The sequence below is a fragment of the Hemiscyllium ocellatum genome, chromosome 4 (genome assembly GCF_020745735.1).
Source record: "Hemiscyllium ocellatum isolate sHemOce1 chromosome 4, sHemOce1.pat.X.cur, whole genome shotgun sequence".
Classification (NCBI taxonomy): Eukaryota; Metazoa; Chordata; class Chondrichthyes; order Orectolobiformes; family Hemiscylliidae; genus Hemiscyllium; species Hemiscyllium ocellatum.
In genome coordinates this window covers 103,681,493-103,700,508 of record NC_083404.1, presented here as the reverse complement: position 1 = coordinate 103,700,508, position 19,016 = coordinate 103,681,493, and the positions used below count along the sequence as shown (strand labels likewise).

Here is a 19,016-nt window from a genome sequence, read left to right as displayed (position 1 = left end):
AAAGAAAAGCTCGACTGCCAATTCATGTCAGTCTCCAAAACTGACTTCTTTCCCTGTTACGAAAGGAGGCATCTAAGAAGTAATTTCATTTCAGGAACATAAAGTTGTAAGGACAAAAACTTTTTGCAAGCTATTCAATTGTTATTGCCTGGCACCTGCATACTGTCGACAGGAATAAGTAAACAGTCATCATGTCTACAAAGTTGACATTTTCATCCCTTCCAGAATAGGAACATGGTGACTTTTATAAAATAGGAACACGGTGATTTTTATAAAATCTCCTCAATTCAGCACTAAATCAGGTGATTTAGCTGAAATTGTTGGTAACCACTGGGGCTGCTGGAGAAGTGTTCAAGAAATTCAATACTTAGCAAAATAAAAACTGAGAAGAAACCACTAATAAGAAATATTCAGGACAACAGTTAAAATAGGGCACGTCAAACCTTAATTAGGAAATGTAGGCCAATGCTCCCAAATCAAGAAATCTCCAGTGTAAGAGCATTGAAGTTTGGAATAAACTTTATTTGTGGATATTTCCCTTTCTTTTGTGATTGGCTAATTACTTGTTGCAAGAACACATGGAGCTCGAGTTATACATTTTGTAAGCGTACAAATGCTTTTTGCTCATTCAAAGGCACATTTAATCTGATGGGAGAGAATGTGGTGGTACCGGTGGACACCGCCCTGTTAATTCATGTGCAGTGAAAGTAATGCCGAGGCTCCCTGGTTGGTGTACAGTGCATTGTTGTCAGCTCGGCATTTGCAGAAGGTACATTATACAATTTACATTGTCAGCAATCCACTTGCAGGTCGGCTCCAAAAAGAAACGCACACCCACATTGCTGAATGTAGGCGGCCAGCAGGAGTCGCCTGCGGAATAGCAAAGGGAGTGGATACCCAAGTCTTACACATCATTCGGGTCGGGGAAAAAAATGTTTTTGTGTCTCCGAGGAAGTTCCCATTGCATATTTATCTTTCTCTCTCTCTCCGGTCGCGCGACGTTTGCATTTTGCAATCTTGGGTTGCAAAGATAACCAGGCACATTAAAAGAATCCCCACCAGCCAGTGGATCCGGTTTGCATGAAGCCTGCAACCTTCAGCTGACTGTACAAGAGCTACCGTGTGTGTGTGTGTGGGAAGGGCTGAGGATCATGCGCTTTGTCTAGTGGCCGCCTCCTTGTCCCTCCCTCCAGGCTGACTGCTGGGGGCTGACAGAGCGCTTCTTAGTGTTTGCACCGAGCAGTGCAGTAGCACGTTTAGCTCTGTTAGCATGGACACACGCTTTTAAATGTATAAATATTATATGCACGAGATAAAAAGAAACAACTCCTATCTATATGCATAGGTACACACAGCCACACACGCTGCATTGGGACACATTCAACATTTCCACAGGAGGATGGCGGCTGTGAGCAGCAGCAGCAACAGCAACCCCAGCTCGGCATTACATTCCAGCAGCAGCACTGAGCCCAGCACCAGGAAACGGATAGACCCGAGGAGGAGGCAGGCGGCACTCAGCTTTCTCACCAACATCTCTCTGGACGGACGCCTCACTCAGGATGAGGCTGAGGAGCAGGAGGATGCGGCCGGGGCGAGTGGGCTCACCAGCAGCAGCAGCGCCGGCGGGGGCGGCACAGCGCCGCTGCCTCTCCGGGCTCCGGGCGGTGCGGCTGCTGGAGCTCCAGCGCTCGCTGCCTCCGCCTCCCCGCTGCCTCCTCCCGATGAGAACGCGGCGCTGCTCCCTGCCGAGCCCAGGCTCCAGCCGAGCGGAGCCTCTGCATCGCCTCTCCCCGCCCCGTGTGCTCCTGCAGGCGGCGGTAGCAGCAGGGCAAGGATCAACTCCTTCACTCAGGGAATACTGCCTGCTGCCTTCTTAAGGCAGGCATCAGTCCCCAACTACTACCTGGAGCAGGGACAGATGGGCAGCAGCACTTTTGATTTGCAAAGATCCAGGTTGGTGCATAAGCGTTATGAGGATTTTACTGTATGCATACTGTTTTATATAATAGCATTGAAGTGTTTTAAATATTAAATTGAGTTTCTTAAACATCAGAATAGCAATCAATACATAACAAAAGCAAAACACTGCGGGTATTGGAAATCAGAGTTATTTGTTAACTGTTTCTCACTTTACCGATGCTGCCAGACCCTGCTGAGTATTTCCAGCACCCACGGACCTTCTAACTTTTTACTGCATGCCTGTTCTGTTTGTATGTGTGACTTTACACCGTCTACGTTATTATTATGGGAATCCATTCATGGGACTCGGGATTGCTTTCAAGATGATGCTGCAGCTCATGGAGCACACTGTAGTTTACGTATCAAAGTCAGCGACAGGCGAGGATTGGTGGGTGGGGGGGTGTCGTTTAAAAGGCCATACCAAAAGTTGCTGTCTGAGTTGTGCTGTTCTGTCATTCACTTTTTTGCCTCACCATTGAATTCAGTATTCCAGCAGCAGATTTGAACTAAATTCAGCAAAGAGACTTGAATTTTATTTTTTGAAGTCTACATACTGTACAGGACATTGGTTAGGCCACTTTTGGAATACTGCATTCAGTTCTGGGCTCCCTGCTACAGGAAGGATGTAGTGTAATTTGGAAGGGTTCAGAAAAGATTTACAAGGATATTGCCAGGGTTGGAGGGTTTGAGCAAAATGGAGAGGCTGGGGCTTTTTTGCCCGGAGCATTGGAGGCTAAAATCATATCTATACCCCTCATGATTTTATAAGCTGAATAGCCAAGGTCTTTTCCCCAAAGTAAGGGAGTCCTAAAACGAGAGGGGAAAGATTTGAAAGGCTCCTAATGGGCAAACATTTCACATGGAGGATGGTTCGTTTATGAAATCAGCTGCCCGAGGAAATGGTGGAGGTTGGTACAATTACAGCATTTAACAGGCATCTGTATGGGGATATGGACCAAGTGCTGGAAAATGCAATTCGGTTAATTTAGAATATCTGGTTGGCATGGGCAAGTCTCTTTCCTTTCTGTACATCTCTAAGACTTGGTTGATAGTGTAATGTGTTCATTAAATCCCCTAGCTTCTCTGGCATTTGAAACATTTCTGGTGTTTTATTTTGCCAGTTATTAATTATTGTTGGAGTTTGTAAAATATCAAATTTCAATCCTTTTACTCGCTGCTTTCACTGACATTACTTATCTTGTACCTTGTTCTTAAAAAAATCATTTTCCCTGCTCACTTTTCTTTCTGTACCTGATTTGACATTGAGTTTATATTTCCTTTGCAAACTTTGCATGGTTAATTTCCAGATTCTTCAGTCAGTTTGGAGAAATGCTGATATTTACATGAGTCAAATCCCTAATGCCTGGTTTTCACGCTATGCCATTATCAGCTTGCACTTTCAGCAACGTGTCCTGCAAAAAATGTAGGAACATGAATGTGCCATGACAAGTCTAGCAGATACCGTCAAATACTCACAAGTGAAAACTTACTTGAAGCTACTGAGAGAGTATTTATCAAAAATTGATCTATGTTTATTGTCAAACTAGAATAGAATAGCAACTTATTGTTGAAAATATAGTGAAATGTACATAGGTCGCCACACATCGGCACCTTTTTACTGACAGAAATTATAAAAAGAAATAACTGAGACAAAGTTAGGTCAAAGGACATCTTCTGTATCCTCCACTGCAATCTGGTTTCATGGAGTGGCTTCGGAATGCTGTCACCAAAGTTGCTCCTGTGGTTGCCGGAGCAAGGATTTCCAGACTGGGCACACCACGCTGCCACCACTGAAGCTGACACTGAAGCCATTGCATTGCTGCCATAACAAGGAGGGACAGACCAAACGTGCCAAGTTGCCGATGCTGAAGCCATTGCGCAAACCGGTGCCACTTCAGCTGACACCCGAAGTTGCCATTGCAGCCACGAGGAATAAACCAGAGCCACCGCGCTGCTACCCCTAAAACCAACAGGTGGAACGGACCAGAACCACTGACAATGAACCCTTCGATAAAGCAGCGGCCACTATGGCCATGAGGAACAGACATCTGGATCCATCACACTGCTGCCACCACAGCAGGCCCTCGCAGGATCCAATACAGCCACAGAAAAGAAGATCCTTTGATACATAAGAGAAATGAAGAAACAAAACAAATAAAAGAAGAATGCAGCCAATTAGCTGAGCAGAAGCTAATGGGCACAGAGCCTGAACACTTTCTACCCTGCCACCATCGCCATCTTGTAAAAGAAACTATTTCCAAATGTAAATGCAGTTTGAACAAACTCTTCCTTTTGAGTGCTACATTTATATGGCAACATTCGTGTGTTAACTGTTCTTAAGATTTTAGAAATTTGAGATTAAAATTACTCCCTCAAATCAAATGGAACTTCCTATCACAATGTCCTAAGATTGTTTTCAAGATTTGGTGTTTATTTGAGTCTTGATAATTAACCAAAATGTACTTTCACTAATAAGGGCCTTTTGTTTTCTTTTCAACAAATTACTAAGGATTCCAGTAAAGAAAAATGTTTCTAGCAAGTATTTTGGTTGTCATTTTTTTCCATGTTTCCATAGGTCAACATTATTTCTGCTTTGTTGTATTTGGTTGATTTCCCCATTCTTTGCAAAGCCTCTATTAATTTCACAGTGTTGTATTATAATTGACCCTGAATAGTCAATTTATTTTCTGCTACTACTACATAAGATTTATGCAGATATTTAATGTTGGTGAGTAAATCCAAGTCCCAGTTACATTTGAGTAGAGTATTGGGAGAGTGACACACAAACAGAATTCCGTTATCCCTGTGGTTTACCATTTGCCATGATGTTGTAATTGTCCAAACTGAGTTTCAGTAAGCATAGAGTTCATGAACGATAACTAAAAGGTCACGTAGTCTATCTTGGTGCATGCAGAGGCATTTGGAGATCGGAAAATAACTCCTGAGACTGCCCCACCCCCAAAATGTAACGATTTTACAACCGCCATTGTTGTCCTGACTGCAACAGCGCAAAATTGTTCCATCAGATACCATTGTTTATGTTGCTGCAGCCACCCTCAATTCTGATATCAGGATAGAGGTAGCGCACATTGCCTGCCTGTAATCTGAACAATGGAGGGGTGGAATTGCTTGCTTAATCTCCAGTGCTTTTATTCTCTCAAATTGCCCACTACACTGTACGTGAACTGATGTGGGTAGGCCTAGCAGGCACTAATAGTGCTCCACTGTATAAAAAAAGCCTTCTCCTTCGCTGAAGTTCAAACGTCTCACTGTACCTTGGCAATGTGGTAATACGAGCTGTTAATTCTTAACTGCCACCGAGTTTATACTGCGGTTTGTAAATGAATATATCCCTTGAAAGATAGCATCAATTTAAGTTGGAATTATTTGTATATTCATAAAGTTAATCCATGTCACTAAGTACTATCTTAAAGTGAAAACAAATAAAACCGTGAGCAAAGGTGTTATTGGCACTTTCTTTGTTTCTCAGGGGATAAAATGCACCTTGGACTTTAGCTGGTTAGTCATGTAACTATAAATATCGCTGAAGTTTTTGTATGGTAGTACTGTTTTGTGGCTACCTGTGGGGGTTGTTGAAGAACAACTGCAGAAGCTTTCTAATTATCCTTTCTTTCACGTCTCACCTTTACTGAGTCCCAAAAATAGTATCTCATCATCTGCTCGAAGAGAGATGATGAAGCTTCCTAAATATATTATTAATATTTGAAAACACGCGTTTTAAAATGATGGAAAAATGGATTGGTTTTCAGTTCTGTGAAGATCTGACTTCATTTAAGAGGTCAGAAAGTCATTTTTGAGTAGTGAATTTCAAACAGAATCCATAAAAAGACTCGTTATGTAAGGCAACAACAAGCCAACGAGACAGGTAATTGCTGAGTTGAGTTTTACAACCCAGAGGGAGAGAAAGTAGCCCAGAGTAGGCCCAGTCAGATGGAGACTGCATTCCGAGGGAAGAGATCCTTTACAGCAGAGATGCTGTTATCAACTGACCAAGGTGTCAGGGCTGGAGGTAAAATCCTGAGTTTCCTAGCAATATGATGTCCAATGACAGGAAGATGGAAATGTCTAGAGTGGCAGTGAGCTTGTCTGTGGGTACCACAGAAAGAGATTTGAATGCTAAACCAGTTAGAAGACTGGCTAGAAAACAGCTGGAAGTTGTGGAAAACCTATGTGTTTGCTCTGAAGGTGCTTAGAAATCAGTAAGAACATTCCAGAACCGTACCAGATAAGCAAGAAGCTTTACTGGGAAAAGTGGGGTGACTCTTTACTGAGGTTATGGTTGGAGTAAAAGGTTATATCTTCCTTACTGATATTTACACTAATGCTGTTGCAATTGTTGTTGTAAAAATGTTTGTAATAAAAGTACATTGGCAACCTCTTATGAATATGTTCGTGGTGCGGAATTGCTGGTGTTGGGCTGGGGTGGACAAAGTCAGAAGTTACACAAAACCAGGTTATAGTCCAGCAGGTTTATTTGAAATCACCAGCTTTTGGAGCATTGCTCCTTAGTCACGTGAAGTCCAGATGTTAGCAGCATTCTGAAAGCATGTGATTTCAAGTAAACCTGTTGGACTGTAACCTGGTATTGTGTAACTTCTGACTATGAATATGTTCTGTGACTGACCCCCACAGTAAACACAAACAAAACTCAGTCTCTCACTGGGGTCTGACCTCTCCAGTACTACCGTCGGTTGGGGTCATAACTGTTTATGGTTTTATGATAGACAAGATAAAAACATTTGTTAAGAACCTTTTTAGAGTACTGAGTTCAGGTTTAGGTGACAAAACTCATTGGAAGGACATCAGGGTTTAAAGGGTTAATTTGTGAAGTGAATCTGCATAAGCCTTGTTTGTATTCCCTTGACTTGAGAAGATTAAAATCTAAATGAGATATTTCAAATTATATAGGTTCAATACTGATTATTTATTCTGGTTGAGGTATCCAGAGGAGCAGAGCATAATATTAAATTAGTCAAACTATTTAGAAATGAAATCAGGAGGCACTTTGTGTAATGGAAATACAGAAATTCCTTCCTGAAAACCGTGAGTCAAGTGAAATTTTCAAGTTTCAGATTGATATCCCTCCCCTGAGACCAGAAGGCCTGGATTCAAGCGCCATCTCCAGAGGCGTTTGATAACATCTCTGACCAGGTTGGTTAGGAAATATCAATACATGGAGCTGTGGTATTGAAGGGCAGGTTGTCTGATGAGGAAGGAGTGGACAGACAAGACTTACCCACTTTTGTTCATTTAAGAAAGACGCTGAGGATAAGCATGGGAACTAAAGATCTGTGAGCCTGACATCGGTGGTGGAAGTGAGGACTGCAGATGCTGGAGATCAGAGCTGAAAAATGTGTTGCTGGAAAAGCGCAATAGGTCGGGCAGCCTCCAAGGAGCAGGAGAATTGATGTTTCGGGCATAAGCCCTTCTTCAGGAACGTCGATTCTCCTGCTCCTTGGATGCTGCCTGACCTGCGCTTTTCCAGCAACACATTTTTCAGCTCTGATATCGGTGGTGGGTGGGTTGTTGGAGGGGATTCTGAAAGTTAGGATTTGCATGCATTTGGAAAGACAAGGGCTGGTTAGAGATTGTTAGCATGGTTTTGTACAAGACAAGTCATGTCTCAAACATGATAGCAGTTTTTGAGAAAACAACCAAACAAGATTGATGTGGGCAGAATGGTAGATGTTGTTTATATGGACTTTTAGTCAAGCCTTAGAAAAGGTTCTGTATGGTAGACTAATTCATAAAGTTAGATCACATGGGATTAGGATGAACTTGTCAATAGGATACAAAATTGGCTTGATGGTAGGAGACACGGTGGTGGTGAAAGGTTGATTTTTTTGGGTTGGAAGCCTGTGACCTGCAGTGTTCCCCAGGGATCAGTACTGGGTCCACTTTTGTTCATCATTTATGTTAACAATTTGGATGAGAATATAGGAGATGTGGTTAGCAATTTTGTAGATGATACCAAGATTGCATTTTAACTGTAGTTTTTAAGTAAATTGTGTTTTGTTTAACATCAAGTAGTTTGACCAGTTGCATCACATCTGGAACACAGCACTTCACGTCTACATTTAAATTAAGAAAAAGTTGGGTCTACGCTACCTTCTTAAAATATTTTTAGAGGGTGGATCTAGGGGTTCAGGTGCATAATTCTTTGAAATTTGCATCACAGATAGACACAGCGTGGTTGAGAAGGCATTTAGCACACTTTCCTTCATTGCTTAGACCTTTTGAGTGTAGGAGTTGGAACATCATGTTGAGGTTGGTGAGGCCTTTTTTGGAATACTGTCTCCAGTTCTGGTCACCCTACTGTTGGAAGGGTAGGATTAAATTGGAGATGGTTCAGAAAATATCTACCAAGATTTTACTGGGAATGGAGGGTTTGAGACATAAAGTAGGTTGGATAGATTGGGTCTTCTATCACTGGAGTGTTGGAGGTTGAGGGGTGACCTTCTAGAAGTTTATAAAATAATGAGGGGCATATATCAGGTGAATAGCAAGGGTCTTTTCACTGAGATGGGGGCAGGGGGGTGGTGCGGGAGAGGGGGTTCAAAACTAGGGGGCCTATTTTTCAAGTGAAAGAAGAAAGGTTTTCGAAAAGACCCGAGGGGCAACTTTTTCACCCAGAGTGGTTCGTGTGTGGAATGAACTGCCAGAGGAAGTGGTGGATGTGGGTAAAGTTACGTCATTTAAAGGCATTTAGACAAGTCTGTGCATGGGAAAGGTTTGGAGGAATATGGGTCAAACGCAGAGAAGTAGGACTATTTTAGTCTGGGAACACGGTCAGCGTAGACTGGTCAGACAAAAAGGTCTGTTTCTGTGCTGTACGACTCTGCTCATGATAAGGCAAAATTTTCTTTTGCAGAGGGTTATAAATCTCTTCTTCTAAAGCCAGTGGAAGTAGAGTTGTTGAATATATTTACAGCAGTGATAGATAAATGCTTGATAAGAAATGGATGAAAAGTTATTGTGTTTAGGTTGGAATATGGATTAATCAGATCATATAATTCAGTGGCTGAGCAGCCAAGTGGCCTGTATATACATTCTTCAATCTTGATTATATTCAATAATGACTAATAAGGCTAATGGAATGCTGTCCTTTGTCATGAGAGGTGCTGAATAGTAAAGTAAGGATGTTATGCCTCAGTTAGACAGAGCAGTAATCTGAAATGAAGAGTATTAATAGTGTATTGGCTCATGTCTGGAGCATATGGATGTTAAAAGGAAAGGTTAGATTAAATCTGTGCAACCAGGGTTGGCTTATTCTGCACCAGTAATCATAAAATATAATGTTTTAATAGCTATGGAAAATATTACTTTTTATAGTTGTAAGTACTGTAACATTGGCTAAGAGAAACAAAGTTAATTTTACAAAAATAGTGCACCTAAATGTGGAAACTTGTAATCAGAGTTTCAAGGTTAATTTCTTGTGTGTTTCTGCTTTCTAGTGAATAGTTGTGATCATAAAAAGAAAGATTGCGAGGTTGGAAATGAAATGTTTCTCCAACCTCGTGAACTATTGTCAGCATTAACTTCTGCTGGGTCAGGTGCAGTCAGAGACCACAAGGACCTGACTACCTACTTCATTGTCGTGGGGCTCAGAATCCCTTGGATTCTAATATCAAAATGCATTTGGGAATTCATCTGCTAAAATATTTTGCAACATCCTGTAAAGGTTATGGACCAGACCAGACCCCCTCAAAATATTTTAAGAAGGTAGCATAGACCTCACTTTTTCTTATTTTAAATGTAGATGTGAAGTGCTGTGTTCCAGATGTGATGCAACTGGTCAAACTATTCGATGTTAAGCAAAACACCATTTATTTAAATACTACAGTTAAAATACAAACAAAAGAAAGAAGAATTTAGAGTAACTCAACTATTGGAAAACTTAAATAGTAATATCTGTATCTATTATTTCGTTAAGTGTTCCAATATAGTAAAATCCCATAAAGACACCCCTTGATAAAAAGGCACATTCAGACACAGATTCTTACATGCAGTTCTGCATTCCAAGAGGAAATGACAACGAGAGATGTCTGAGAACGTAAGAGCTAGGAATCATTGACTGAACCTTCCAACGCTTCTGGAACCCCAAGCAGCTTCTGACTGTTAAAGCTAAAAAAAAAACTAGAAAGTCTGGGCTTTGAAATCTGGCCATTCCCATTTATTTATTTTTTTTAGGAGCGATCAAATGATCTTTATTTCCCATTCATTTCTTCAGTAAAGTTCCTGTTCCTGGAGAAATTCTCCCAAGGAGAATTGGATACAAACAGGCAAAGACTGCAGTCAAAAGATCATATTAGCTGCTGTCCTCCAGTGAGAACCTGTCAAACAGGTATGATCCCATCCCATTCTCAGGAGCTCCCAGACGCTTCAGCTAGTCCCCAAGTCGCTTGATGATCTCAATGTCCTCATCCAAATAGTAAGTCTCCAGGAAGTCGCACAGATGAGGGTCAGTCTGGGCAATGGCGAGTTGGTGTAGATCCAGCAAATTCTGGTTCACATTATTCTCCAGATCCACGGCAACCTGCATTGCCTGCAGACTGTTACCCCACTCATCCTTCTCTGGCTTCTTCACATCCTGGAGGAGGACTCTGCCTCCATGCTGATTCACTATTCTGATTCCATAGGTTTTACTTAAAATGTTAAAACAAACGGCCTCCTAAAGTTTTTAATTAGGCTGTCTCTGGTACTGATCTTTTGCTGTAATTTGATTCTGTCGATGTTAGCTGAGACTGTGTTATACAGCAGTTTGGCACCTCTGCCTTTACAACCCCTCTTCAAAACAGAACCCACAACAAATAGCCTTTTTATAGTGACAGCATTGCCACAAAGGTTTTGCCAGAAGCGTCATAATGAATTCGTCACTAATGTATTCCTGGTATTGCTTTGTATGATCATATGATGAACTGCAGCATCAGTATACATTTATCTTGTCTTAGTAACATTTAAACATGGAAAATAAAATCAGGAGTGGGCCATGTGATCTTTTCCACCTGCTCTGCTATCAATATTATCATGGCTGATGATCTAACTCAGTACCCTGTTCCTTTTCCTCCCTATATGCTTTAATCCCTTTAGCCCTTAGAACTATAACTCATTCTTGAAAACATTCAATGTTTTGGCTTCAACTGCTTTCTGTAGAATAGAATTTCAGAGACTTATCTCTTTCTGGGTGAAGATATTTCTCCTCATTTCAGTCCTGAATACCTTAATACTTAAAATGTGGCCCTTGGTTCTAGTGACCTTGGTCATCAGGAACGTCATTTCTGTTGGAGTTTTATGGGTTTCTGTGAGATCCCCTTTATTCTTCTCAACTCCAGTAAAAGTTGTCCTAACTGGTCCAGTTACTCTTCATATGACAGTCCTGTTGCCTCAGGAATCCATCCAGTAAACCATTATTGGACATTACAGAGACACCTTGATTTTGGTGATAAATTCATAAGCTTCTTTCACAAGATATTGGATGTGAAGATATGGAAATGTGCAGTGCAATTAGTGCAGTCATTCCTTTGTAAAACAGAGCCTGAGATTATTTGTGTATTGAACTGGAACAGTTGGAAGTTTGAGATTCAGAGATTGGAGCATCATTGTATTTGATATGGTCAGGTAAAGATCTGGTGATAAATGACCAGTCAACTGTGCACCAAAGCCCCTCAGGTTGAGTGAGTGAAGATTGGGTTGTAATTCGGGAAGCACAGGCAGGATTTATTTTATCGGAAATAGCACGTGAGTCTGGATTATGGTGAGAAAGGTGTTACAAGAGTGAGAGACCGATAAGCTTGATGTCTGATCAGAAGATGGCTGGCATTGTTTAGCCAGTAGAGTTGTTTTGCTGTAACTTCATTCTATCAGTGGATCAGCATGTCAGCTGAGACTGCGTTATATAGCAGCACTGTACTATATAATACTGGCAGAAATGTATGCACCTTGAACAATTCCCCCTTTCTTTTTAGCCTTGTCCTCATCTATCCAGTAAACAATCTCTTTCTGGGATAGTTTCTCCCAGCAAATATTCTATCCCATGTGAATGGACTTTTGTCCAGAAGACATAGGAACATTCCTCTCACAGTCCAAAGAAATGCAGATTAGGTGAACTGGCCATGCTAAATTGCCCATAGTGCTAGGTGCATTAGTCAGAGGGAAATGGGTCTGGGTGGGTTATTCTTCGGAGGGTCGGTGTGAACTAGTTGGGCCGAAGGGCCTGTTTCCACACTCTAGGGAATCTAATCTAATCTAATCTAATCTAGAAACAAGAATAGGCCATTCCGCCCCTCCAGCCTATTCCACCACTCAATGAGTTCATGGCTAATCTGTGAAGCAACTCCATATATCTCTCTCTTTATCGGTTTCGGAATTAGCAAGTGATCCAGAATCCACTGCCAATTGTGGAAGAGAGTTCCAAACATCCGCCACCTGAAGACATGCTTCAGCTGAATGGTTTGGCCCTAATTCTCAGACAATGCCTCCTAGTTTCAGAATCCCTAACCAGTGGATATGGTTTATCTTCATCTGCTCTGTCTTTTTCTGTTGATATCTTGAAGACTTTGATCAGATCACTCCTTGAACTTGTAAATCCTAGAGGATACAGGCCTGATTTGTATAACCGCTCCCGACTCAGGTGACTGACTGTGTGGAGTTTGCACGTTCTCCCCATGTCTGCGTGGGTTTCCTCCGGGTGCTCCGGTTTCCTCCCACAGTCCAAAGATGTGCGGGTCAGGTGAATTGGCCATGCTAAAATTGCTCGTAGTGTTAGGTAAGGGGTAAATGTAGGGGTATGGGTGGGTTGCGCTTCGGCGGGCCGGTGTGGACTTGTTGGGCCGAAGGGCCTGTTTCCACACTGTAAGTAATCTAATCTAATCTAATTAACTTAACCCATGGAGTCCAGGTATCATAGATATGTGAGGGGAAGGCAGGATTGCGTGTTAAAGGTATTGAACAAAATAGGGTAGGATGAACATGGGCAGTGATATTGATTAAAGGAACCGTTGCAGTACTAGAGAGTAGAAAGTCCCAGAAGAGTCGAGGATAATATTTATATATTTCCCAGTATGACAACAGCTATTGGAAAAGATATAGAGGAACAAATTTGCAAGGAAACTGCAGAAGGACAAAATTTATAGAGTAATTATAATGGAAGCTTTACTTTTTTGAATTTAGCCTGGAATAGCAATTATGTAAAGGCAGAAAAGGGTTCATAGAGTGTGTTCAGGAGAATTTTCTAGAGCCGTACGTTTTCGTTCCAAAGAGAAAGGAATTACTATCTTGGGAATGAATTGGACCAAATAAATCAAGTATCTTTGGGAGGACATTTTTAGTGATAGTGATCACTGTGTTTATAACTGGGCTGACTATTTTAAAAAAAAGCTAATGAACAGTACAGCAGAAGAGTACTTCATTGGTGTAAAGCCAAGTTTGATGGGGTAAGAGTAGATCTGGGTTGAATACACTGGAGTCAAATGTTGGCAGGAAAAATAGCTGAACAAAGAACTACCTCCAAAAGAAGAGATGTTTCATCTGAAGGCATAGTCCCTTGAAAGGGAAGGGGAGAGCATCAAATCAACAACTCCCTGGTTGACCTCATAATGAAGTAGGAGAAGTCTGCGTATAACAGATGTCAGATCGAAAATACTATGCAGAACCAACCTGACTAAAGTAGGTACAGAGGAGTGAGGGAATATCAAATAAGAGAAGCAAAGAGGGAGTGACAAATAGAGCAGTGACAAACATAAAAGAAAATTCCAAAGTCTTCTAATAATATCTCTGAACAGGTTGATGAGGAAATATCTATAAGAATTGAAAGTAGGAGTTGGGCTTATTTAAGTTCCAAAGAAGGGATTTACATACAGAGGCTGATGATATGGCTGAAGTATTAAGTAAAAACTTTGCACTATCTTAACTAAGAAACAAAATGCCAAGAAATGCAAACGAAGGAAATTCAGATACTCTAAGGATTCACAATTAACGAGCAGATATTGAATAGGCTGCTGGCACAAGATAAATTGACAAAAGACTGAATGTGATGCACCCAAGAATGTGAAGATAGGTGGAAATTGCAGAGGCATTGGCAATTTTTCAGTCTTCCTTAGACTCCGGGTGGTGCCAGAGGAGCAGAGAATTTCAGACAAGCTCCGCTGTTGGAAAAAGGATGCAAGGATCAATCAAACAGCTACAGACAACTCAGTTTAACTTCACTTATTTTAAACCTCTAGAATCTATAATTTGGGACAAAGTGTATGATCAAATGCACAAATGTGGGTTAATTAAGGAGAGCCAGCATGGATTTCTTGAAGGAATTTTTTTTCCAACTAAAATGGAGTTTTTTGGATGCAGTATCTCAGGGAATACTGGTGATGTACCTCACATGACTTCCAGAAGGTGTTTGATATAGTGTCACATGGCAGACCTGCGAGCCAAGTTAGAACTCTGGAAGAATAGGAAACGGTAGCAAGATGTTGATTAAGTGATAGCAAACAGAGTAATGGTCAGTTCATATTTTTTGGGTTGGGGATAATTTTGTAGTGATTTTCCAAGGAGTGAATGTTGGACCCTTGCCTTTCGTGATGTATACTCATGATGATCTAGACCTTTTGTGTGCAGGGTACAGTTTCAAAATTTGTGGAGGATACAAAAGTTAGAGGCATTGTAAACTGTGAGGATGATTATGTCGAACTTCAAAAGATATTGATAAATTTGTGAAGTGGACAGATAGGTGGTCGATAAAGTTCAGTTTCATCTGGATAAGCGTGACATGATACAATTTAATTAAAAAGAACATGAAAGACGATACAAAATAAAAGTTACAATTCTAAAGGGGGCGCAGGTGCAGAGGACTTGAATGGGTGTGTACAAGTTATCAAAGGACCCTGTTGTGGCGCAGTAGTAGTGTTCCTACTCCTGGACTGAGAGGCCCATGTTCAAGTCCCTCCTGTTCCAGATGTGTCTAATCTGAACAGGTTAATGAGAAAATTGATTAAATAAAAAAAATAAAGTTATTAAAGGTGGTAGGACAGGTTGAGTAAATAGGTCATGAAGCACGGTTAATTCTAGCCTTTATCAATATAGGCATAGAGTATATGTGCAAAGTGTTTTGTTGAACTTCTGTAAGACAGCAGTTCAGTCTCAGAGGGAATATTGCTTCCAGTTCTGAACACTAGATTTTGGGAAGGCTTTGAAGGACGACAGATGAGTTGTCCTGACCAATATTTATCCTTTAAGCTACATCATAAAAACAGGTTATCTGTTCTTTATTGTTATCTGTTCTGCATTGTTCTTTATCTGTTCTATATTGTTTCAGGAGTTTACTGTTCTGAAAATTGGCAGTGGTGTTTCCCATATTACAGCCATGACTGCATTTCAAAAGTTCTTCAGTGGCTGGAAGCTGCCAAGAGCTATCCTGTACTTGGAAAAGATGCTTTATATATGCAAGTTATCTTATATTGGGAGAACTTCTTGACCTTAAATACTGTCCTTATTTAAAATTCATTCTTGAGATGACTGACAACATCAGCATTTATTAATAATGTCTAAGTACCTTTGCGAAAGTGCTGGTAAGTTGCCTTAAAAACAGAAACTTCAAGTTACGTATGGAGGTTATTCAGCCCGTCATACCCATTCCAGCCATGAAGCGCTGGATAATATGATCATACTTTGCAGCTTTCCTCAAAAGCTCTGTGGTTTATGGCAGTACGAATACTGCCTCTACCATGCCAAACCCCAACTGCCCTCTGGATGCAAGATGTCTTCAATGCACCTCTCATCTCTCTGCCAGTCACTTCAAATGCATTCACCTTAGTTATTGACCTATTTGTTAAGTTAAATAGATCCTTCTGACCCATACTATCTTGGCTTCTTATAATTTTATAAACCTCAGTTGAATCTCTCCTCAGCTTCAACTATCACAAAGTAAACAGCCTTTGGCTTTCCTCATGGCTAAAATTCCTGCTTCTGGCAACAATTCTTGTAAGTCACCTCCAGTACCCTCTCCACCAGAGTCATGCTCATCCTGTAAAGCAATGAGCAGCAATATATCCTGTGGCCTAACTTAATATTTTATATAAGTCATTTATAGCTGTCATTAAGGAATGGAAGGGCAAACAATGTCTTTATATGTTCATGCATTTTAAAATTATGGGCTGAACATATAAACAAGAAGTAGAAGGTGGCCTTTCAGGGCCTTGTTCGTGCTCTGCCATTTAATAAGATCACAGTTGATCTGATTGCAACCCTAAATCCACATTCCATCCTAAACCCTGATAACCTTTCATCTTCTGGTTTAACACCTCAGCCTTAAAATCCATGGGATGTATCCCATGACAAGCAAGGGCCTATGAACCGTGTGCTGCGGAAATACTCACTCGTCACAAAAGCACCAATCAACCATTCCCCTTCCTGCTCCAGTTTCTGCTACTGAGCTTGCTTTGGATCCAAATGACCTCCTTTGATCACTGCAATATGTGTGGGCTGGATAGAACCAGAGTGCTGTCATCTGTGGCTTTCCACAATTTTGAGCAAGTGGCAATAAAGCAATGATGATATATTTCCAAGTCTGGGTGGGGTGTGAGAGAGCTTGGGAAGAACTATGGCAGGTGATGGTGTTCCCAGGTGTCTACTGCCTTTGTTTTTTGAAGTGGAAGTGGCCACTGATTTTACAAATCCGAAGAAAGTTCATTCTCAGTAATCATTGCTTCATGAAGCACTATGCATTTAAGATACAATTTCTTTGTTCTATTTCAGTTTGTTTTGCAGTTAGTACCTGATGTTGCCTTGGTGATGTTTCCTCACCTTTGCTGATTGCTGTCTTGGTGGCTGTCGTGCATTGCTGTACTGTTCAGTTTGGTGGTGAACAGCAGATTTTATAAATTTCTGAAGACAGGTCAGGTTGGTAATAGCATCAGCTGGTAGGGAGAGAACATTGGCATTAAAGAAAGCATTTGTTTTGTTGCTTCATGCCTCGAGTCATGCACAGGCCATCACCAATGTGATAACTAAAGAACTATAATCCAGATTCCTTAAATACAAGGAGAATATTCAGTAAATACAAAAATGGGTCCATCACCAACTGTGAAAAGTGAATGTTTCAGAGAGCATTTTCTTTTAAACTAAATATCAATATGTTTGTTTTTATTCCATTTATTGGGTATTTATATGCTTTTAATTTTGTCAGTAACCTGGAATGAGGCTTTCTTAGTGTTCTATAGAAATGTTTCTAGTTCATACATTATCACAATAAAGTTAATTATTGAAGTAGAGACATCATCTGATTAGTGGGACATGACCATTTCCGCCCTCATATCTTAAGAGTTTTGTGCCACACCATTCCTGACTCCTCTTGATAAGGGATGACTGTTAAACACAGAAGGGTAAAAAAAACACAATCTACTCTACTTTTCGCGAAGGCAGTTGAAAACCTCTCCAGTGTTCCTTACTGGCTTAGCACCTTTCAATGTGTTGGGTCAACATTACCTCAGTCAGTATTATTTACAGTGATTGTATGTGCTCTTAAATCTGGCATTGGAAATTGTTCTTTGCCAGACGGAGATAAAGTTTCTATCCATTGTAAACATTTAGCTGAGTGTGAGCAACTCCTCCCATATTACTTGGTGGAAAACACAAAAATATTCATATGTAATAGGATCTGTGTAGGAGGGTGTAAATTCTTCCTGGCATTTCACATTTGCCTGCCAGGCATTTTGATGGAGTCAAAAACTATCTGACAATTGCATTAAACTAATGAACACTAATGTCATACAAGCATTTATACATAGAAATAGACAGCAGTTACAATATGTGAATAGGCCTCATGGCCCTATCAGTCCATGCTTGCGTTAATGGTACACAAGCCAAGCCTTAATCACTAGTACCTGGCATATCTAGCATTCCCAAGTACCCTCAACCTTTTCCTTTCAATTTGGCTATCCTATGTAAAGCTGATTTTGCCTCGACCATAAGATGTGGGAGTAGAAGTAGGCCATTTGGCCCATTGCATCTGCTCCTCCGTTCCGTGAGATTGTGGCTGATCGATAATCTTCAACTCCACTTTCCTGCCTTTTCCCCATGACCCTTGATCTCCTTGCTGACCAAAAAATCTTTCCATCTCAGTCTTGAATACATTTAATGACCCAGCCTCAACAGCCTTCTGTCCTGAAGAATTCCTTAGATTCAATACCATCTGAGATAAGAAATTCATCTCTGTCTTAAATGTGTGGCCCCTTAGGTAATTTTCAATCAGGAATGAAGTGGTCTTTAGCAACCTCAAAGTTAGATTTGTCCACGCTTCACCTTTACAATAAATGTAGAGCCGGCAGCTAACTTGGAAGGACTGGGAATCCCACTCTTGTTGCTGCATCAGTCAATGTTCAGTGGACTCAGGCTTGTCTCATACCTGCATGAGTCTGTCCTTATCAACTGTCGTACTGAAGAATCTGTACCGAGGTGGCTTGTACCGAAGATGGCGCCATAAGTGGCGACTTGGAGCACGTGTGGCAATAAAGCTAGTTCAATTCATAGTTTCAATTCAAATTCACTTGCCCTGGCTCAGGAAGTTTGATTATTTTCTATCCGTAGTTCAGACTGTGCAAATGTTTTGCTTCACCTGTTGCCATCAGAACAGTTTCTGTGAGTTGGAGATTAATTGCACAACAATGCAACAAGCATCTCTTGCCCTCTGGTGGCACGCACTCAGCTCAGGCCCAGTGAGCCCTCTTGACCATTTTACCAGTTCCCTTTGCTACGGGGGAACACGTTCAAAGCCAAACAAGCCAAGTTGCATTTTGTGAACTTGTAATGACGCCAGGTTTCTGACAAGTTGCCTGTCAGCACCTCTGTTCCTTTGTATTGTGCCAAAATTGAGAGATTTTGACACTTTGTGTAAAACACTTGAGTTTTACACAAAGAAAACTATTCTAACAGGCTTCATGCAGTCTTACCCACTGACAGGCTGCACACCAGCCTCCCTCACTGTATTGTTTTACAGTCTGCAAGCTAGCCTCTTTCTGACCCATCTAGTTTAAATTTCAGGTCAGGAA

At 41.1% G+C, this 19,016-nt stretch overlaps 1 protein-coding gene across 2 annotated transcripts in view; it reads left to right on the top strand.

Annotated features, from left to right (window-relative positions):
* The first annotated feature begins 1,140 nt into the window (after window positions 1-1,140).
* LOC132815040 (CDK5 and ABL1 enzyme substrate 1-like) overlaps window positions 1,141-19,016 on the top strand; it is a 159,520-nt gene continuing 141,644 nt past the window's right edge. For both annotated transcript variants that reach the window (XM_060823700.1, XM_060823699.1), the window contains exon 1: window positions 1,141-1,953. In XM_060823700.1, the coding sequence (XP_060679683.1) occupies window positions 1,400-1,953 (554 nt within the window). In that variant the 5' untranslated portion in view covers window positions 1,141-1,399. The remainder of the gene's footprint in view (window positions 1,954-19,016) is intronic.